Source organism: Penaeus monodon, chromosome 7, assembly GCF_015228065.2.
Source record: "Penaeus monodon isolate SGIC_2016 chromosome 7, NSTDA_Pmon_1, whole genome shotgun sequence".
NCBI classification, from domain to species: domain Eukaryota; kingdom Metazoa; phylum Arthropoda; class Malacostraca; order Decapoda; family Penaeidae; genus Penaeus; species Penaeus monodon.
This window is the reverse complement of record NC_051392.1, coordinates 41,840,901-41,863,400: the sequence shown is the minus strand read 5'-3', so window position 1 is coordinate 41,863,400 and position 22,500 is coordinate 41,840,901. Positions and strand designations below refer to the sequence as shown.

At 45.3% G+C, this 22,500-nt stretch overlaps 1 protein-coding gene across 1 annotated transcript; it reads right to left on the bottom strand.

Annotated features, from left to right (window-relative positions):
* Positions 1 to 4,029: 4,029 nt before the first annotated feature.
* On the bottom strand, positions 4,030 to 19,103 carry LOC119575348 (transmembrane protein 129-like; the record flags this gene model as incomplete). Its single annotated transcript, XM_037922902.1, is given in 3 exon segments — positions 4,030 to 5,350; positions 8,006 to 8,148; positions 18,950 to 19,103. Coding segments are annotated over 3 exon segments (415 nt in total), but the record flags the coding sequence as incomplete, so codon positions are not given.
* Positions 19,104 to 22,500: the final 3,397 nt, after the last annotated feature.

Sequence of the window (22,500 nt, the reverse complement as noted above, 5' to 3'; positions counted from 1 at the left end):
CTGGGCAAAATAGAGTATTTAAGATGTTTGTGGAGGTAGAGATACTTGAAGGACGGGGACGTGTGGAAGAGGCAGTAGTGTTGAGAGAGGTACTATTGCGGATTAGTAATAAGGGAGGATGGGGTAGCGGAAGAAAGATGAAGAAAGTTTTGGAGGCTGAGGGGATGAAGTTGAGAATATTGGGAGAATAGGAATGTCTCCTGGTGGATGATGTGTTGGCAGGTATTGGGGTTGGGGGGTAGTAGTAGTAGCAGTGTTCAGAGTTGGGGTCGGGGAACGGGAGAATTTGAATCAGTGGGGCTATTTGATGAAGGGGCAAACCTCATTCCCCTTAATAAAGGTTTCAAAGTCTTCACTACTGGCCATGGAAAGCCTACAGTATGTTGGGGAGAAAAAACAGTGCACCCCTCAGAGTCCCCTTGAGGGCTCCCCCAGGCCGTTCGTGATTGGCACAAAGTTAGCCTTTCATCCTTTCAACACGGCTCTCACAGCTTAGGAAAGGGGTTGGAGAAAAGAGGGAAACGAAAAGGGGAGAAAAGAGACCATGCAAAATTAATGGGGTGGAGGGCTGAGGCCCAAGGCAAAGAAATCACCAGCACTGGGTCTCAGAATTCATCTCCTGAGACCCACACAACACGGCAAGGGATTGGGAAGGTAACAACGCAAAATGGAGAATTATCATTTTATTTATTGGAAATTTTCTGCCGCGTAAACAGCCAAGGTCATTAGCGGCATATTCAAAACATTGTGATAGGGTGAGGCTTGGGGCAAAGCCCCCAAGTAAAGAAGTGCTATATAACATCAAAGGTCCTTTTTTTATTACTAATTTAAGTTACTGATTAAGCAACTTCTGTGACATTATTATCCTGTACTGTTTTGATCTACTATGTTCAGTTCTATCTTTCCTCTCGAACTTAAGCTGTCTTTTGTAGATACCAAAGTCTAACAAGCTTTAAGTTTGGCTAACGACATCTTTGCTCGTCTTAAACTCTGATTGGCTACTGAATGCTGAGCCAGGCATAGGGCGAGTTAGGGGAAAACTATAAAATACCTCACTCCACATAGTACACTCAAGTATCAACAGTAACATAACAGCACAAGTGACCACTCAAGACTTTTCCAGACTCACTCTCCCTCTCTTTCTTTTTCTCCTTCTCTCTGTCACTGTCGCTCTCTCTCTCTCTCTCTCTCTCTTCACACATTCATCAACCCTCTCTGTCTGCCAATCTCTCACTAAGGTCTCAGAGAGTTGATACTGCTTTAAATATGCTCCTTTGTATGGAAATAAAGACAGGACATTTCTGTTTAACTAAAAACATATGAGCTCAGGGAGAATAAAATAAAGAAATCAGTCAGCATTTATTTTTAGAGCTGCCATGGTGTTTTCACAAAGTTAGGTTGGTTTTCATTCTCGCTGGTGGAGAGACCTCTTACCCGGTAATGCCATTTATATGCGTCATCTGGTTACAGTAATGACTTCTATTTTTTTCTAGGTTTAAATGAGCATGTTTATTTACTTAATTCCCTTTGAAAGATTTCTCTTAAAACCAATACCAAAGCCATATTATGTGTTCAAACTTTTTACACACACACACTACTAACAATATACAAAATTGAAGATATTAATTGAGATACCGTGTGTTTGAGAGAAAAAGTTTCCATATATTTCCGATGACTATCAGACTCTATCTATCTAAGTACAGAATGATCTAGAAATATATCTAAAGCATTTTCGGTGTAAAATATAAGCAAGGCTAGGTTTCTCTGGTGAAAAATAAGCACAATAGACACGAGGGCCTCTATTACAGCTTTGGACAGATGGAATATAAACAATGATGAATCTTTGAACACTTCTCCCAAGTGTTGGAAAAAATCTTGCTCTGATAAAGATGGCTTTATCTACATACTGTTGTTTACTTTTGCACTCTTCTTGCATCCCTTCTTTTCCAGATGGCCACTGGGTGGCCAAGCCAGCCCAAGTCAGTGCTGGTCCCAAGCCCGGATAAAATAGAGAGAATGATTACCTAAAAAAAAAAAGGTAACACCGGCACTCTCCTTGGAAAGGAACTGGGGACCCTACCACGTACTCACTCCAAGAGCATCACAACATGAAAACTACAATTAAGTATCATGCTGTGACCACAGCGGCTCAGACATGAACCTACCGTTAAAAGAAGAGAAGGATATCGTAGATGAGGAAGAATTGCTAGCTATGAAAACGAATATCGTTGGAGAACTATCATAGTAAAACAGACCGAAATGAGTAAAAGAGAGATACTATTAAAAATTAGACATACCCATAAATATAAAAATATATTAAACATAGGTAACAAGGTGTTAGAATAACTGTCATGAGATAAATTCCTGATTTAACTGAATTAAACGAACTAATATACGCAACAGGAAGAGTCCTCCAAGCAAACTGTGGCTGTGTGAAAACGGAATTAAACTCGAAGAACAAACTAACAGCAATCAACACTCTTGCAATACCTGTGGTTACAAATAGTTTTAACGTGATAGACTGGAACTTAGGTGAACTCAAACAAATTGACACCAAAATTAGGAAGCAATTGACATGCAACAGAATGTATCACCCTAAATCAGACGTAGACCATCTGTACGTCCCTAGAAGGTAGGTGGATGCAGTTGGAATTATCGTACAAAACAACAACGATTGGTCTCTTGCAATACTTAGATCTAACTGATTGGATGCTTCAGTTAGTTAGAGTACATGAAAACTCTAAAAGGTTACACTCAATAGTAAATGAATCAAATAAATTTTCTCAGGAATTAGGTATTGCGAGCAAAAACATCAAACATATGTTGCCAACACTGGCTGCTAAACATATAAAACAAAAAGCAAAGAAGGTCGGACAAGAAAAACTTGAATCTAGGTGGCATGAAAAGCCTCTCCATGGACAGTTTGCAGCTCGAAGCAAACACACTGATGTAGATGAAACTGTGACTCATCAGTGGCTTAGAAGCTCTGGACTTAAAGGGGAAACAGAGGGTTTTATTCTTGCAGCCCAAGATCAAAGTTTGTTTACCAGAAACTATCATACTAACATCTTGCACAATGGCACTGACCCAAAGTGTAGGTTTTGTGAAGACAAGGTTGAGACAATTGATCACCTTGTATCTGGTTGCTCAATATTAACACCGAATGAGTACAAAAATCGACACGACAGAGTGGGCAAGTACCTGCACTGGAAACACAGGATAAATGGTACAAACACCATCCAGAGCCAGTTACGGAAGGCAAAGATGCTACAATCTTGTGGAACTTTCCAATTCACACAGATCGTACTATATAAGCAAATCGTTCAGATATCCTCATCAAGGACAAAATAAACAACACTTGCCTGTTTATAGATATGAGCATCCCTTCAGACAGAAATGTCCTAACAAAAGTGTTCGAGAAGATATCAAGTATAAAGACCTGGAAATAGAGGTGGAAAAGATGTGGCATTTAAAAACCAAAACTTTGCCTGTTGTTATTGGAGCTCTTAGCCTTATAAAGAAAGGTACGGATAAGTTTCTTGAACAAATACCAGGAAATCCAAAATTAGAAGTCCAAAAAATAGTCTTAAACAGCACAGCACATGTTCTCAGAAGAGCCTTATCAATCTGAAGTGGTCTTTGTGTGCGTGAATTGATTTGACTGGATGTTTTGATTTGTGGTTGTTCTGCATATTTTGCATGTTTTTGTTGATGTTCCATTGCCTCAAACTTCAATCACCCTAGGTCGCTGGTAGTGACTCGGTGTTTGATTTTAATTAGCAGATCTAAGGAAACTTTTGTATAAAATAATAATAATAATAATAATAACAATAATAATAATGATAATAATAGAGAAATTGGAATAATAATGGTAACAGTAATAGTAATAATAAAAATACTAATAATATAATAATATAATGATAATAATAATGATAATGGTAATAATAAAATAATAATAACATAATAATAATAACAATAATAATGATAAAATAATAATAATAGTAACAATGATATATTAATAATAGTCTCTTTGTAATGGTGACATATTTAATCATAACAGTTATGTAACATGTATAACAATAATATTGATAATTACTATTTTTATCATCATTAGATGTCACTGATGCTACAGTTACTATCATCTGCTTGTCTGTTCATATCAACATCATAACAAACATTATTATGGTGATATTAAAATTTTATTACAATGTTGATAAAATTATGTATTACCACAGTCATTACCACAATGTATTTAATTCAACTTTCTTTGTGTGTTTTTCTTTGCACAATAGTTTAAAGAGAAACACTAGAACAATGCACTGTCCAGACTAGGATTCTTCATCATCACCGCATAATTTGACATTATTTTTTTAAGTGACCATTCAAAATTTATGTTATCAAACATATATGCCACCATTCTTCTTCTTTTAACGGTAGGTTCATGTCTGAGCCGCCGTGGTCACAGCATGATACTTAATTGCAGTTTTCACGTTGTGATGCTCTTGGAGTGAGTACGTGGTAGGGTCCCCAGTTCCTTTCCACGGAGAGTGCCGGTGGTACCTTTTTAGGTAATCATTCTCTCTATTTATCCGGGCTTGGGACCAGCACTTGACTTGGGCTGGCTTGGCCACCCAGTGGCTAGGTAGGCAATCAAGGTGAAGTTCCTTGCCCAAGGGAACAACGCGGCGGTCGGTGACTCGAACCCTCGAATTCAGATTGCCGTCGTGACAGTCTTGAGTCCGACGCTCTAACCATTGAGCCACCGCGGCCCTATGCCACCATTATAAAAGTGTAAATATGTTCCACATGAAATCTGAAGGACAAAAAAATAACTAGGTTTATGTAAAAAATATAAATCTGATTTCAACAAAAACATATTCATAATTGACTTATGTTAATTTTCAAACCTTATATTTTAGTCTTTAGAAGAGTCCCTTCTGTTTTGTTTCCTTCATACAAATATCATCAAACATGCAAGAAAAGACTATCAATTGCAATTAATTTACACTAGAACATGAAACAGCTTGAACATAAGAAAAAGGATCATCAACAGAAATTAAAATAGAAAAGAAAAAATATGAAATAGAAAAAGATTTTATCTTTACTTATATAATCAATATTTAGTTATATGACATCACTTTGACTTTGAAAAGTAATTTGCAAGAAATTGTTTCACATTACACATGCCATCTTTAAAGAAATTTCACTATTTCATTTTATACATGGATGTTATCAGCTCTCTGAAATAATGCAAACATCTAGAATGCAAAACGCTGAACGACAAGTGGGGCATGGCGCTCTGGAAGACAACCACATTTCTGGCTGGTCTTGATCCTGTCGAGCAGCAAACCTGCAAAAGTGAAACAACCATTATCAGAAATACAATACAATGAGTGAGGTTCTAGAATAGTCATGATCCAAACAGAACAGGGAAAAACAAATGAAAAGGACTGAGGAAAAAAAAGACAATGGGAAGATGAATGATAAAAAATAGAGAGAGAGAGAGAGAGAAATTCTCATTATCATTTTTTGTTATTTTTTTTCCTTACATTCAATAAAGTCTTCTTAATTTGATCAGAAGAACGACGTGGGTGTCCACCTACACATTGTCATCTTCTAAAATGTTTCTTCTTCTTTGAACGGTAGGTTCATGTCTGAGCCGCCGTGGTCACAGTATGATACTTAATTGTAGTTTTCATGTTGTGATGCTCTTGGAGTGAGTACGTGGTAGGGTCCCCAGTTCCTTTCCACGGAGAGTGCCGGTGTTACCTTTTTAGGTAATCATTCTCTCTATTTTATCCGGGCTTGGGACCAGCACTGACTTGGGCTGGCTTGGCCACCCAGTGGCTAGGTAGGCATTCGAGGTGAAGTTCCTTGCCCAAGGGAACAACGCGCCGGCCGGTGACTCGAACCCTTGAACTCAGATTGCCGTCGTGACAGTCCGACGCTCTAACCATTCGGCCACCGCGGCCTTGACGATCATGGGCTTCCATATTTTTTTCTTGGCAATTTAGAGCGGTGGTTTGCCATTGCCTTCCGCCCGGTGTTTTTATCGAGTCACCATCTCTATTTACCCGGCACTGACTTGGGCTGGCTTGGCCACCCAGTGGCTAGGTAGGCAATCGAGGTGAAGTTCCTTGCCCAAGGGAAACAACGCGCCCGCCGGTGACTCGAACCCTCGAACTCAGATTGCCGTCGTGACAGTCTGGAGTCCGACGCTCTAATCACTCGGCCACCGCGGCCCCCACAATCGAACTCTTGAACTCAGATTGCCGACGTGACAGTCCGACGCTCTAACCATTCGGCCACCGCGGCCTTGACGATCATGGGCTTCCATGATTTTTCTTGGCAATTTAGAGCGGTGGTTTGCCATTGCCTTCCGCCCGGTGTTTTTATCGAGTCACCATCTCTATTTACCCGGCACTGACTTGGGCTGGCTTGGCCACCCAGTGGCTAGGTAGGCAATCGAGGTGAAGTTCCTTGCCCAAGGGAAACAACGCGCCCGCCGGTGACTCGAACCCTCGAACTCAGATTGCCGTCGTGACAGTCTGGAGTCCGACGCTCTAATCACTCGGCCACCGCGGCCCCCACAATCGAACTCTTGAACTCAGATTGCCGACGTGACAGTCCGACGCTCTAACCATTCGGCCACCGCGGCCTTGACGATCATGGGCTTCCATGATTTTTCTTGGCAATTTAGAGCGGTGGTTTGCCATTGCCTTCCGCCCGGTGTTTTTATCGAGTCACCATCTCTATTTACCCGGCACTGACTTGGGCTGGCTTGGCCACCCAGTGGCTAGGTAGGCAATCGAGGTGAAGTTCCTTGCCCAAGGGAAACAACGCGCCCGCCGGTGACTCGAACCCTCGAACTCAGATTGCCGTCGTGACAGTCTGGAGTCCGACGCTCTAATCACTCGGCCACCGCGGCCCCCACAATCGAACTCTTGAACTCAGATTGCCGACGTGACAGTCCGACGCTCTAACCATTCGGCCACCGCGGCCTTGACGATCATGGGCTTCCATGATTTTTCTTGGCAATTTAGAGCGGTGGTTTGCCATTGCCTTCCGCCCGGTGTTTTTATCGACGTGACAGAAGAATTTTGGTGAAAAAATATGCCTAGAGCTAATTATCAAAGAAAAAATAACTAGTTAAGATATTTCAATTTGAAAATCTGATTGCATATATACATTTCAGATTTTATTTCTATTACCTACTCCAAAAGACATAAGTATATGTCTGATATTGGTGTTCTAGAGCTCTTATCTAACTTACTTCTAATTTACACTGACCAAGGAATTACTGATATTAACATTAAAACATACATAAATTCAAGGGTAACATAATACTGGCACAATCTGAAAGAACAGCAGTGAGAGAATACTCTATTAAGCAAGTTAATTAATTAACTGACTTTTAAAATTCAATTAAACCAATTAAAAAATGTGATTTGTATACCAGTTATCACATGAAAAAAGCTTGGGGAAGGTTAGCCTTGACTGGGTAAATCCACCAAAAATAAAAGAAGCCCTTAAAAGTCTTCAAATCTCTCTCTCTCTCAATATGACCAACATTGGTAATTCTGTCTAATTTTATGGCAGATAGCCCCCCCCCCCCCCGCCTTTGAGGCAAATATCTGAGTCTTTTATTTAAAAATCCAAATAAGGCCAAGAGAGCATACAACTGAATAAAATAACATTGGATATCCTGTAATTAACAGAATATTCATTCATGAGATATCTGTATTTCTATGAAAATGTAATTATTGAAAATAATGGACTAATCAAGAGTTCTTCAGACAAAGCAAATAACCAAAATAGACACAAAACAATTTTGACACGATTATATACTAGCAGAGGGACCAAAAGAACAAGAACTGAATCAGGTACCAGGAGGGGGTCAAGGTCTGAGTCTGACCTGACCTTGACTCCCCCCCCCTCTGCATTACTGTGTTTGTGTTAATCATTGAAAATAATATTTAATTTATACAAAAAGACAGTTGCTTACCATTTGCCCAAACATGTTAAGCACCACATTGGTCGGCAATAGCATGTAACACATCCTCCTTCCCCTGCATTTGTTGTGCCACATCGACGCTGTAGCTTTACGTCTGCATTTACGGCCATGCAGCCAATGCACATATCCTGTTCCTTTAGATATATAAATTAACAAATTAATAAGTGCTTGATTAAATATATACCTGTGACTATTTTTAAATTTTCTGTTTACACATTTATTTAGTGTGTGTGATGTGTGTGCTTAGGGGGGTGGGGGTGCATGTAAGTGCGCGTGTCCATGTATGTGTGCGCATGCGTGAGTGGTGTGTTTCGTGTGTGTGGTGTGGTATGGTGTGGTGTGGTATGGTGTGGTGTGTTTCGTATGTGTGTGGTGTGGTGTGTGTGGTGTGGTGTCTTGTGTGTGGGTGGTGTGTTGTTTGTATGTGTTGGTGTTTCGTATGTGTGTGTGGGTGTGGGTCTGGTGTGTGGTGTGTAGGTGTATGTGTGTGGTGTGTATGTGTGGAGGTGTGTGGTATGTGTGTGTGCTGTGGTGTGCTGTGTGTGCTGTGGTGTGGTGTGTGTATGGTGTGTTGTGGTTTGTGTGTTGTTGTGTATGTGGTGTGTATGTGTGTGGTGGTGTGTGTGTGCATGGTGTGGTGTGTGTATGTGGTGTGGTATGTGTATGTGTGTGCGTGTGTAGTGTGTGTGGTGGTATGTGTGTGTGTGGTGGTATGTATGTGGAGAGTGTGTGGTGTGTGTGTTATGTCTGTGTATGTGTGTGTGGTGTGTGAGGTGTGTGCATGTGGGTTGTGTGTGTGTGAAAGGTGTGTTTGGATGGTGTATGTGTGGTCTGTATGTGCTTTGTATGTGGTGTTGTGCATGCGCGTTTGTGATATGTGGTGTGTGTGTTTGTGGTATGTGTGTATATGTGTGTGGTGTGTATATGTGTGTATATGTGGTGTGTGTGTGTGGTGTGCGGGTTGTGTTGTGTATGTGTTGAGTGTTTCGTCATGTGGTGTGTGTGTTAGGTATGTATGTGTGTGTGTGCTGTGTATATGACATGTGTATGGGGGTGTAGTGTGGGTGTGTGCGGGTGTGTGTAATATGAGTGGTGGTGTGTAGTAATGTGAGTGGTGTGTGTGTTTGAGGTGTGTGTGTGAGTGGTGTATGGTTGTATGTGATGGTGTGTCTTTGTAGGTGTATGTGTGTATGTGTGTGTGGTTTGTGTGTGGTGTGTGTGTGGTGTGTGTGTATGTATGGTGTGTGTGAATGTGTGTGTCTGGTGTGTGTGTGGTGTCTGTGTGTGTGGTGTGCGGGTGTTGTTTGTATGTGTTGAGTGTTGTATGTTGTGGGTGTTGGGGTGTGTGTATGTGGTGTGGTGTGCTGGGGTATGGGGTGGTTGGTGTGTATGTGTGTGTCGTGTGCGTTTTGTGTGTTGTATGGTGTATGTGGTGTGTATGTGTGTGGGTGTGTTGTGTTGGTTGTATGTGTATGGTGTGTGTGTGTGTTTGTGGTGGTATGTGTGTGTGGGGTGGTGTGTGTGTGTGGTGGGTATGTATGGTGGTGGTGTGTGTGTGGTGTATGTGGTGGTGTGTGTGTGTGTGGTGTATGTGGTGTGTGTATGTGTGTGAGTGTGGGTGTATGTGTGGTCTGTATGTGCTTTGTATGTGGTGTATGTGCATGCGCGTGTGTGCGTGTGCATGTGTGGTGTGTGTGTTTGGTATGTATGTGTGTGGTGTGTGTATGTGTGTGTGGTGTTTGTATGTGTGTGTGGTGTGCATGTTTCGTATGTGTGTGTGGTGTGTGTATGTATGTGGTGTGCGGGTGGTGTTTGTATGTGTTGAGTGTTTCGTATGTGTGTGTGGTGTGCGTGTTTCATATGTGTGTGTGGTGTGTGTATGTGTGTGGTGTGTGTGGTATGTATATGTGGTGTGTGTGTGGTGTTTGTGTGTGGTGTGTGTGTGTGTGGTATGTGTTTGGTATGTGTGCGTGTGTGGTGTGGGTGTATGTGAGCATGTGTGGTGTGTGAGTAGTGTGTGCGGTGTGTGTGTAATATGAGTGGTGGTGTGTATGTAATGTGAGTGGTGGTGCGTGGTGGTGCGTGTGTGGTGTGTGTGGAGTGTGTGTGTTATATGAGTGTGGTATGTGTGTGTGGTATGTGTGTGTGGTGTATGTGTGTGTGGTGTGTGTGTGGTGTGTGAGGTGTGTATGTGGTGTGTGTCTGGTGTGTGTGTGGTGTCTGTGTGTGTGGTGTGCGGGTGTTGTTTGTATGTGTTGAGTGTTTCGTATGTGTGTGTGGTGTGTGTGTGGGTCTGGTGTGTGGTGTGTAGGTGTATGTGTGTGGTGTGTGTGTGTGGTATGTGTGTGTGGTGTGTGTGTGAGGTGTATGTATGTGGGGTGTTTGTGTGTGTATATGGTGTGTGTGCTGGGGTAGGGGTGGGGGGCGTGTGCATGCATGTGTGTGTGAAAGTTTCGTATGTGTGTGAGGTGTGGTGTGTATGGTGTGTGTGCTGTGGTGTGCTGTGTGTGCTGTGGTGTGGTGTGTGTATGGTGTGTCTGTGCGTTTTGTGTGTTGTATGTGTATGTGGTGTGTATGTGTGTGTGGTGTGTCTGTGCGGTTTGTGTGTTGTATGTGTATGTGGTGTGTGTGTGTGGGATGTGTGTGGTGTGGTGTGTGTGTGCATGGTGTGGTGTGTGTATGTGGTGTGGTATGTGTATGTGTGTGCGTGTGTAGTTGTGGTGTATGTGCATGCGCGTGTGTGCGTGTGCATGTGTGGTGTGTGTGTTTGGTATGTGTGTGTGTGTTGTGGTATGTGTGTATATGTGTGTGGTGTGTATATGTGTGTATGTGTGGTGTGTGTGGTATGTATTTGTGGTGTGTGTTCGTGTGCTTGTGTATGTGTGGTGTGTGTGTGTGTGGTATGTGTTTGGTATGTGTGCGTGTGTGGTGTGGGTGTATGTGAGCATGTGTGGTGTGTGAGTAGTGTGTGTGGCGGTGTGTGTATGTAATGTGAGTGGTGGTGTGTGTTTGTGGTGTGTGTGTGGAGTGTGTGTGGTGTGTGGTATGTGTGTGTGGTATGTGTGTGTGGTGTGTGTGTGTGTGGTGTGTGTGTGTGTCTGTGATGTGCGTGGTGGAGGTGTGTGTGTGGTGTGTAGTGTGGTGTGTCATGTGTGTTTGTGGTGTGTATATGTGTGTATGTGTGGTGTATGTTTGCATGTATGTGGTGTGTGTGGTGTTTGGTATGTTTGTGTGTTATGTGTGTGTGGTGTGTGTATGTGTGTGGTGTGTATGTGGTGTGTGTGTGATGTGTATGTGGTGTGTGTGTGGTGTATGTGCAGTGTGTGGGTGGTGATTGTATGTGGTATGTGTGTGGTATGTGAAGTGTGTGTGTGAGGTGTGTGTGGGTTTGTGTATGGTGTGTATGTGTATGGTGTGTCTTTGTGTGGTGTATGTGTGTGGTGTGTGTGGTGTGTGTGTGGTGGTGTATCTGTGATGTGAGTGGTATGGTGTATGTGGTGTGTATTTGTATGGTGTGTGTGTGGTGTATGTGTGTGTGGATTTGTGTGTGGTGTATGTAAGTGTGGTTTATGTGTGCAGTATGTGGTGTGTGTGATGTATGTAGTGTGTGTGTATGTGTTGTGTATGTTTGTGGTGTGTGGTGTGTGTATGTGTGTGGTGTGTGTTTCGGTGTGTGTGGTGTGGTGTATGTGTGCATGAGTGGTGTGTGCATATGTAGTGTGTGTGTGGTGTGTGTGTGTGTGGTATGTGTATGGTGTGTATGTGATGTGTGTGTGGTGTATATGGTGTGTTGTGGGTGATGTGGTGTTTGTATGTGTGAGTGGTGTTTGTATGTGTGTGTGGTGTTTGTATGTGGTGTATGTGTGTGGTGTGCATGTGGTGTGTGTGTGGTTTGTATGTGGTGTTTGTGTGTGTGTGGTGTGTGTGTGGTGTGTGGGTGGTTGGTGTGGGTTGTGTGTGATGGTGTGTTATGTGGTATGGTGTGTCTTTGTGTGGTGTATATGTGTGTTTGGTGTGTATGTGTGTGGTGTGTGTAGGTGTGGTGTTTGTGTGCATGTATGTGTGTGTGTTGGTGTGTTGGTGTGTGTGTGTGGTTGTGTGGTGTATTTGGTGTGTATGTTGTTTTGGTGAATGTGTGTTGTATGTGGCGTTTGTATGTGGTGTATGTGTGTGTGGTTTGGTATGTGGTGTTGTGTGTGTGTGTGTTGTGTTTTTTTTTTTTTTTTTTTTTTTTTTTTTGTAGTTGTGTTGTGTATGTGTTTGTGGTGTGTGTGTTTGTGGTGTGTACATGGTGTGTATGTGTGTGTGTGAGGTGTGTGTGGTGTGTGTGGTATGTGTGTGTGGTGTGTGTGCGTGTGGTGTGTGAGTGGTGTATGTGTTTGGTGAATGTGTGCGTGTGTGTGTGGTGTATATGTGTGGCGTATGTGTGTGTGGTGTATGTGTGTGTGGTATGTGTGTGTGTGTGTGTGCATGTGTGTGGTGTGTGTGCATATGTGTGTACATGTGCATTTCTGTATGTGTAAATGAGGTGTGTGTGTGGTGTTTCTGAGTATGGTGTGTGTTTGGTATGTGTGTTTGTGGCATGGTGTGTGTGCGTGTGATGTGTGTGGTGTATGTGTATGGTGTGTGTGCATGTGGTATGTGTGTGTGGTGTGTGTGATGTGTGAGTGTGTGGTATATGTGTGTGGTATGTGTGTGGTGTGTGCATATGTGATGTGTGTGCATGTGTGATGTGTGTGTGCATGTGGTGTGTGTACATGTGTGATGTGTGTGTGTTTGGTATGTGTATGCATGTGGGAGTGATGTATGTGTTTCGTATGTGTGTTTGTGATGTGGAAGTGATGTGTGTGTTTTGTATGTGTTTGTAGTGGGTGTGTGGTGTGGTGTGTGGTGTGGTATGTGTGTAGTGTATGCTGTGGTGCGTGTGTGTGGTGGTATGTGGGGTGTGTGTATATGTGTGTATGGTGTATGTGTATGTAATGTGTGCAAAGTGTGGTGTGTAGTGTGTGTGGTGTGTGTGGTGTTGTGTTGTGGTGTGTGTGGTGTGTACGTGTGTGTGGTGTGTGTATGTGTGTGTGGTAAGTGTGTGTGATGTGTGTGTGGTGAGTGTGTGCGTGATGTATGTGGTTTGTGCGTGGTGTATGTGTGTGATGTGTGTGAGTGGTGTGTGTGTACTGTTTGTGTGGTGTGTATGTGGTATGTGTGTGTGGTGTGTATGTGGTATGTGTGTGTGGTGTGTATGTGGTATGTGTGTGTGGTATGTGTGTGTGGTGTGTGTGATGTTTGTGTGATATGTGTGTGGTGTTTGTGTGAAGTGTGTGGTGTGTGTATGTTGTGTGTGTGTGTGTTGTGTATGTATGTGTGGTGTGTGTATATGGTTTATGTGTGTGTGCTGTGTGTGTGTACGTGAATAGTGTGTGTGTGTGTGTGGTGTGTATATGTGTTTGGTGTGTGTCATGTGTGTGTTTGTGGTGTGTGTGGTGTGTGTTTGGTGTGTGTGTGTGGTGTGTGTATGGTATGTGTGTGTAGTGTGTGAAGGATGTGTGTAGTGTGTGTGGTGTCTGTCTGTCTGTCTCTCTCTCTTTCTCTCCCCTCCCCTTCTCTCTCTCTAACTCTCTCTCCCCTTCTTTCTCTCTCTCTATCTCTCTCTCTCTCTCCTCTTTTCTCTCTTTCTCCCTCTCCCCTTCTCTCTCTCTCTCTTCCTTTCTCTCCCTCTCTCTATCTCTCTCCCCTTCTCTCTCTCTCTCTCCTCTTCTCTCTCTCTCTCTCTCTCTCTCTCTCTCCTTCTCTCTCACTCTAACTCTCCCCCCCTCTCTCCCAATCTCCTCTCATTCTTTCTCTTTCTCTTTCTCTCCTTCACTCTCTCTCTCTTTCCTTCACTTTCTCTCTCTCTCTCTCTCTCTCCCTCTCTCCCCTCTCTCTATCTCCTCCCCACCCTCTCTCTCTCTCTCTCCCTATCACTCTCTCTTTCTCTCTCCATTTCTCATTCTAACTCTCTCTCTCCCTCCTCTCACTCCCACCCCTTCTCTCTCTCTCTCCCTCTCTCCCCTTATTCTCTCTCTCCCTTTCTCTCTCTCTCTCTCTCTTTCTCTCTCTCTCCCCTCATTCTATCTCCCGCCCTCTCTCCTCTCGTTTTCTCTCTCTCTCCCCTCTCACCTTCTCTCTCTCTCTCTCGCTCTCTCTCTCTCTCTCCTCCCCCCTCTCTCTCCCTCTCCCCCCCCCCACCCTCTCTCTCTCTCTCCCCCCCCCATCTCTCTCTCCCTTCCCCCCCTCTCTCTTTCTCCTCTTCCACCCCCCTTTTTCTCCTCTCGCGCCCCCACCCTCTCTCTCTCCCCCTCTAACTCTCTCTCTCTCTCCTTATCACTGTCTCTCCTTTCTCTCGCCCTCTCACTCTCTCTCCCTCTTTCCCCTTCTCTCTCCCTCTCTCTCTCTTTATTTCCCGTTCTCTCTCTTTCCTCCCCTCACCCCTCTCTCTCTCTCTCCTCTCCCCCCTCTCTCTCTTCTCCCCCCCTCTCTCTACTCTCGCCCCCTCCCCACCCTCTCTCTCTCTCTCTCTCTCTCTCTCCCCTTCTCATTCTCTCTCTCTTCCTCTCATTCTCTCTCTCTCTCTCTCTCTCTCTCTCTCTCTCCCTCTAATTCTCTCTCTCTCTCCCTCCCTTTCATTCTCTCTCTCTCTCTTTTTCCCCTTTCTTTTTCTCTCTCCTCTCTCTCTCTCCCCTTCTCTCTCTCCTTATCTCCCGTTCTCTCTCTCTATCTATCTCTCTCTATCTCGCCTTCTCTCTCTCTCTCCTCCCCCCCTCTCTCTCTTCTTCCCCCCTCTCACTCTCATTCCTCCCCCCCTCCCCCCCTCTCTCCCTCTCTCTCTCTCTCTCTCCTTCTCCCCCCCCCCCCCCCTCTGTCTGTCTCTCTCTTCTCCCCTTATCTCTCTCTGTCTCTCCCCTCCTCTCTTTCTCTCTCTCTCTCTCCCCTTCTCTCTCTCTGTCTCCCCCCTTTCTCTCTCTCTCCTCTCCCTTCTCTCACTCACTCTCTCTCCTTCTCTCTCTCTCCCTTTTTCTCTCTCTCTCTCTCTCCTTCTCTCTCTCTCTCTCTCTCTCTCTATCTCCCCTTTCTCTCTCTCTCTCTCTCTCTCTATCTCCCCTTTTCTCTCTACTTCTGAATCAGTCTCTCCTCGCTCTCTCGCCGCACAAACCGAAAACTGTTACGGCTGCAGCAAGCATGGGTCCCGGTATGTCTCCTACAATGTACATGTAGCGTCAAAATTCTCGGTCTCTAACGTCTCTGTTGACCTATTCTTTGCGAATGTGGAAGACACAGTAATCCATTCAGGGGTTAGGCGGGAATCCGAGCATTTTGCTACATCGTCACTCGTGGCGGCCAGAATGCGACTCAACCACGAAATCCCGAGAGTGGCTGTAGTGCTAGATTCCTTTAATTATTTGCCGGGAGACTATTTTCACTTCAACATTCTCCAGGCAGACGGAGAATCACCATTTACGACTGGTAGAGTTATTACAAGCAAAACCTACTTCATTTTCAAAGGATGATCTTTCATCTCAAATAAATTTCGAGTAAAGCTGATGCAGTGGGCTCAGTCTATCCCGGGCTCAGACGTGTCGGTGTGTCTGAAGCAGTGTTACTCAGAGCGCATCGCATGCGGCGGTTCAGGAACATTTTGCAAAAATGTTGTTAGTGTCCTCTATCTCTCTAGCTGTTTAGGATAAAGTCGACAGTTCTTCATTCGATGTTTCCTGAAGTCCTCTCGGATGAAATGTCAGATAGGGGTAGAAATGTGCAGGTGGTTGCGAATGTAATTAGACCAGGGAAAAACATGGAATATAATCATAAATATAACAGCTCCGGGCGGAATGAACCGCGGCGCGAACCGCCGGTGCGGACGAAGGCAGGAAATAGACGTACCTCGCTCGCGGAGCAAACCCCCCCTCCCCCACCCTCGCGTGCGTATTCAGAGCCTCCGTCTGGAGTGAAGTACTTTGTAGCGCCTTCTTCCTCGGTAGCTCGGTAAAAACCCACGACCATTGGGCACCAAAACCGGGGTAGTGTCATAAATGCTGAAGGATACATCGTCCGTCTGGGAGATCTGCTAGGTAGGTCTGTCCGTACTGTAACAGGCAGGGTCACGTGTTTCATGAGTGCACGTGGTTCCCGGATCAGGTGGCGATCACCCTTAAATTCATCGCGAAAATGAATAGCAAAGAAGCTTATAGTAAGCGAGTGGTTATTTTTTTAGAGATGATAGGGTTCGAACCAGGAGAGGGAGTGCATTGGTCTTCCGTCGTCTTTTCGGTCTCGTGTTGTTAGTGCTGGTATACCAAACACAGGAACGGGGCCCCTCCCTTACCTGCTATGCTTAAAGGGAAGGTCACATACTTTCATTGATACGGGAAGTTGCGTCTCGTGGGTGAACGGGTGTTATAGGACTTTAGGCTCTCGTCTGAGGTATCGCCAGCCAATGTTTGTGTTAAAGGTGTGACAGGATCTAAGCTACACGCAGTTGGAACTACGTATGTAACACTGAGGTTTGGAAATATAATTTTTCCTTATCAGTTCGTCGTAGTGAAGGGTTACCATAGTTTCCCCGGCCACTTGCTCCTTGGCCATGATTTTCTATATTGTTCTGGTATGGTTCTGTGACCGCAGCAGGGTCAGGTTTCTAAGCTAACTGAGCCGAGTTCCGTCTGGAAACACCCGGACCGTTTTCACCCTAGCATGCTTGATTCCACATCTACTACAAACAGTGACACGTCTCAACTGTATCACTCATCATACTCGACCACACGCACGGACACATCACTCTCCTCCCCTGACCCCTCCCCCGACCTCCCCTGTCTCTTCCCCGCAACAACCTCCTCCACCTCCCTCACATTCAAATGATTTCTACGAGTCCTTCTGGGTCTCATTCTATTCATCATGGAATTGCTTCCCCTCAGCATGGTACAGATACCTCACGCACACATCTCGAAGCCACATCTCACACATCATCCTTCTCATCAAAGCATCACATGCGGGATGACAATGATGGTTTGGCGCACTTAGTGGTGCGGGAGTCTGTAGTAATTCTGTCCCATGGCGTTCTAGATAATGTAACGGCCTCGGTAGGTATATATGGCACATGCTTGGTCCTCCTTGAAAATTGTCGAGTAAAGGGGACATGTGTTCTTCCCTCTCTGTATACCTTGCGGGAGGGGAGTGCGTAAATCCATGTGATGGTATTAGGTTAATAGATTGCGAGGTCACGGATCCCCTGATAGCTGAATTTGAAATGCCTGCATCAGCTTTCTCTGGCGCCGTTTCTTCCATGTCCCCCGATTCAGCTGACCCATTCACTGCAGCATTACCAAAAGCTATGCAGGGGTCATTCGTATTTAGCGAGGGTAAGGAGATTCCAGGCAAACTGTTAGATCAATTCCCCGACATTTTACCGACCAAGGACCGTCCGTTAGGCAGAACGCATATAGTAGAACACTATTACTCTAGAACCTGAAGCTAAGCCTGTGTATATTCTGGCATACAAGATTCCACACAGCAGGCGTTAGATTCTAGAGAAGGAAGTGTGCAGTATGCTGCAACAAGGGTTAATTCAACCTTCGACTAGCCCATGGTCAGCGCCGATGCTGCTGGTGCCGAAGAGTCAGCATGGTTTTCGCTCCGTTTGCGATTTTCAGCGTCTGAACTAGGTGACCATTCTGTTATATTTCCCATTCCTAACCTTTGCCAGTTCTTGCAAGACATTGCATTGCAAAGTAAGGTCTTGTCCTCCATTGATCTAGCAAAAGGTTTCCTTCAGGTCCCCCTGGCAGAGGACAGCCGCCCACACACTGCATCCTTGACGCATGTGGGTCACTTGGTTTTCCTAATGTCACCTATGGGTCTCAGGAACTCTCCTCCAACGTTTAGTTGTCTTATGACTCTCGCCCTGCAGGGTTTAGTTAATGATCAGGTGCTAGTCTATTTGGACTACATTTTGGTTTGTTTACCTTCAATCAAGGACCATGAAGCGCGTTTGCGCAGTGTTTTTCAGCGACTTTCGAAAGCGGGTTTAACAAATAATCCAGCCAAGTGCAAGTTCTTCCAGTTGCGTTAGGATCTCCTTGGTCATTCAGTAAGAATGCAGGTATTGCCCCTAATGAGGCCAAGGTAAAAGCTATCAGTATGTTCTCCATTCCCTCTGATGTAACTGTTATTTCAGAGATCCCAGCCGAAGTGAATTACGGGGTCGCACGCGGATCAAAGTCCTGGTAGTGCTGGAAAGTTTAGTGCTGCGAGTGTTGCAGTATGCTCATGAATACCGTGAGGTAGCACATTATGGTAAGGCAGTGATGACCCGATTTTATTTTCCGCGGTTAGTAACGAGGGTAGGGATACACGTCAAGTCTTGCAAGATGTGCCCCTTGTACAAGGGTCACACAAGCGATCCCGCGCCTGCGCTAAAGTCCGACATTCCGGATTTTCCTTGGTAGAAATTGTTATGTGACACTTTGTCTTGCTTCACCACCTCACAGTCTGGCAACAAACACATCCTAGTGTTCATGGACAATTTTTCTTGCTACTGTGAGTTGGTGGCAGTTCCATCAAAGGCTGCTGTACATGTCATGAAGGCATTTCTTGACGTAATTTGTTGCCGTCACAGCTGTCCACAATATCTAAGCTTGGATAACAGTACCAAATGGGGCCCGTCCGAGTCCATTCCTTGAACCGAGAGCACCTTCCCCCTTTCGCCCATAGGAGTTGACGCCTCCTCCACCACGTCTACCACAAGATCTCTTCATAACTACATGTCTGTTATGTCAATAAACCAGCTAAACATACTGAGTTTGTCCTCTCTCCCTCTCTCTCTCTCTCTCTCTCTCTCTCTCTCTCTCCCCTCCTCTCTCTCTCTCCATCATTCGGATGGTTCATACATAGCATATTACTTACTTCTAGTAAAAACACTCTGGGGTTCTCTTTCACTGCCTCAGTGAAGGCTGAAAGAAACCTATCAGAAAGACTCTGCATGATCACTACTTCTCTAGCATTTACCACTGGGTTGACAATTTTCCTCTCCAGTTCAATATAATCTATGGAGGTCAACCTGTAATAAATCATGAAAAAATATGTCAGCAAAAACAATCATGAAGAATTGCAGGCTATGTAGTCAATATCAGGTAATACACTCAAATTCCTTGGAGGCAGTTCATTTCTTGAGAATGATTTACATAAGTTACAGCAATCATCATCAAGGGGATAACACTGACAGGGTAACGCTGGCATGGCCGCATCCACCCTTCGCTTCCAGCCATGAGGGACCCTCATGATGATGGGCAAGGTCAACCACAAGGAAACGAGCTAGGTGCCCATATAGCCTGAGTTGGCGATCCCAGATTATGTAAGTAACAGGTCCCATGCCAGTCTCACGGTGAAGCCGTCGGTCGGCCACGTTGTCCTGCCAACTGTACCCCATGATCCAGCAAAGAGACTCGTTACAAAAGGCATCAAGACGAGACAAAATTGGCAGTATCAAGGTCTTGAAGACATGTAGCTTGGTCCTTCTGCATAGGTACCGACATCTCCAAATGCTCTTGCTGATTGAGTTCATGGCTCCTGTTGCTAGACCAATCTGTCAACATCCTTACCACAAGCATGGATCGACTGAACAGGTTCCCCTAACAGGCCCCCTAAGTCCTGAATCTTGGTCTTGGTCCAGGAGACCTCTAGGCCAAAAGGCTTTGCCTCATTGCTAAATGCTTCAAGAGCCGCCACCAGTGACTCTAGGGACTAAGATAGGATAGTAACATCACCGGCAATGTCAAGGTCTGAGATCTTGATATTCCCAGTGTTGCTCCACACTGACTTTGAGTAGTAGCTCTGCTCCAGTCCATACAGGTGTTGAAGAGCGTAGGTGCAAGGACATAGCCTTGCCTCACCCCTGAATTAACAGAGAAGTTTGACAGGCCCAACCACACTTAACAGCACTTACAGTACCAGTATATAGGCTTGCTATTAGGACAATAATCTGTGTCTGAATTCCCCTGAGTCTCAGAATCTCCCATAGCAATTCTCAATGGACCGAGTCAAATACCTTCTTGAGGTCGATGTAGGCTGCAAGCAACCCGTGACCAAACTCATGATGGCGTTCCACAATTACTCGAAGCGCTAATATACAGTCTCTTGTGGATTTGCCAGGAGTGAATCCAGACTGCTCAGGTCTCTGGTGTCTTAGTAGGTGGTCACAGATCCATTTCAGAAGAATGTTGGCAAAAACTTTGGTATGCTGAGCAGTGTAATGCCACGGTAGTTGCTACAGTCCCAATGATTACTTTTCCCCTTCCAGAGAGGGATGAACATGCCCCTCAACAGGTTAGGGGGAGTGATACCAGACTGCCAGATAGCAGTCAAGAGTGAATGCAAGCCCTGAGCCATAGGTTCATCCTGATTTTAGAAGTTCAGCAGGGATATCACATATGCCTGTGGCTTTCCCACACTTCAGCTTGGAAATCTCCATCCTAACCTCCATTAGGGTAGGAGGTTCCTTGCTGATAGGTGGGTCTGGCACAAGTATTGTGATACCACTTGCATCCAAACTAACTGTTGGAGCGTCTACCTGGTACAACTGGTCAAAATACAAAGCCCAACATTCACGAACCCCAACATGATCTGAGATGTGTCCATCCACTGAGTGGACTGCAGTCATCTGTGAGGAGGGCTTAGAGTTCATCTTTCTCGGGGCTTGGTAGGCAGGGTGAAGGTCATTTACCAAGAAATGGCCTTCAACCTTCTCTGCAAGATTCCTGATGAACTGCTCCTTGTCCCTTCTCAGCAGTGTCCAAGCCCTATGCAACAAAGAGTGACACAAGATCTGATTGCCATTCAGCTGAGCCATTCAACACGCTTCAGTGCCTCCAGTGTCTCCATGGAGATGGAATTCTGCCTTGCCCTTAGACGTATGCCAATGGACTCCTGTGCTGCTTTGAGTGTTTCACGCTTGAAGCACTCCCACAGAGCAACTGAGTCCATCAGATTATCAAGTTCTGTGAATCGATCAGAGACTGCTGTGGTGAACCCACAGGCACACTCCTGCCTCAGCCTGTCCAGGAGAAAACCCTAGAGTGGCCAGTGGAGGGACGGGGAGTTTTCAAGTGCACCCGCAGGGTAGCCACAACTAGCTATGGTCAGTGCCACAGAATTCGGCACTCTGGTAAGCTCTACAGTTGTGGAGGATCCTCCATTGCATGCTAACAAGAATGTGGTTGATCTCCTTGGCCACTGTACCTGTATCACTATACCATGGCCAGGGATGAGGGTTGGAGCACTGATACCAGGAGCGAGAGATCCTCATTCTCTGGGACCTAGCAAAGGAGGTTGTTCTCACTGCTGGGATCAACTCCCGAACCATGAGGGTCAACAGACATCTCGTAGTCAGCTCAATCACAATGAATATCTCACCAGGGGCAATTGTCTGCCATGGATGAGAGTTTGGCGTAGAATGCCTCTTTTACATTGAGTTGCAAACATCAGTAGGAGTGTACACACCAATAAGAGACATGATGCCAAAAGCATGTTTCGGTCTCAGTGCCATAAGACGCTCATCAACCAGTGTTACCTCAACTACCGAGGGTTGAAGTCGGCTGGAGATGGCTATGGCTACTCCCTGGAGGTGATGACCATTGCTGCAGCCTGACCAGTAGTAGATGTACCCACCCGTATGGATTGTGCCGCTGCCAGGTCTTCTCACCTTTGAGAGGGCAGCCACCTCAACTCCCAATCTCTCCAATTCACTCAATAGCAGAGGTAACTGCTCATCCTGCTGCAAGGACAGGATGTTCCAAGCACCTACCTGGATAGCTCGCCTGAGGTTTAAGCCTCAGGAAGTCGCTCCGGGTGTATGCCACCTCTACCGCTCCCGCCGACGCTGCCCCAAATAAATGGAGTTGGCAGACTGTGGGGCCTACCATCTGCCTGTGGGGTTCCCTAGGGCTTTGCCTCACAAGTCTCAAGGTGGGTTGACACCAGCCGGGGTGCAGGCAGTAAAAGTAACTCTCGTTCCCATCCTGCACCCCCGACATGTGCCCTCCCAATGGGACCAACAGCCCGCCCCGCATGCTGAGGGAGGGTACACCTACTACTGATTGGGCTGCAGTAATGGTCATTACCTCGAGGGAGTAGCCACTGTCATCTCCAGCCAACTTCAACCCTCAGTAGTTGCGGTAACACCAGTTGATAAGCATATTATGGCATTTAGACTTAAGCATGCTTTTGGCTTCATGTCTGTTGCTACTGTGTATGCTCCTACTGATGTTTGCAAACTCAATGTGAAAGAAGCATTCTACGCCAAACTCACATCCATGGCAGACAACTACCCCCAGCAAGACATTCGCATTGTTCTGGGTAACTTCAATGCGGTATCTGGCTGTGATCCAGCTGGCTATGAGATGTCTGTATGCCCCCAGCAATGAAAATAGCCTCCTTCTCGGGGACTTTGCTAGGTCCCA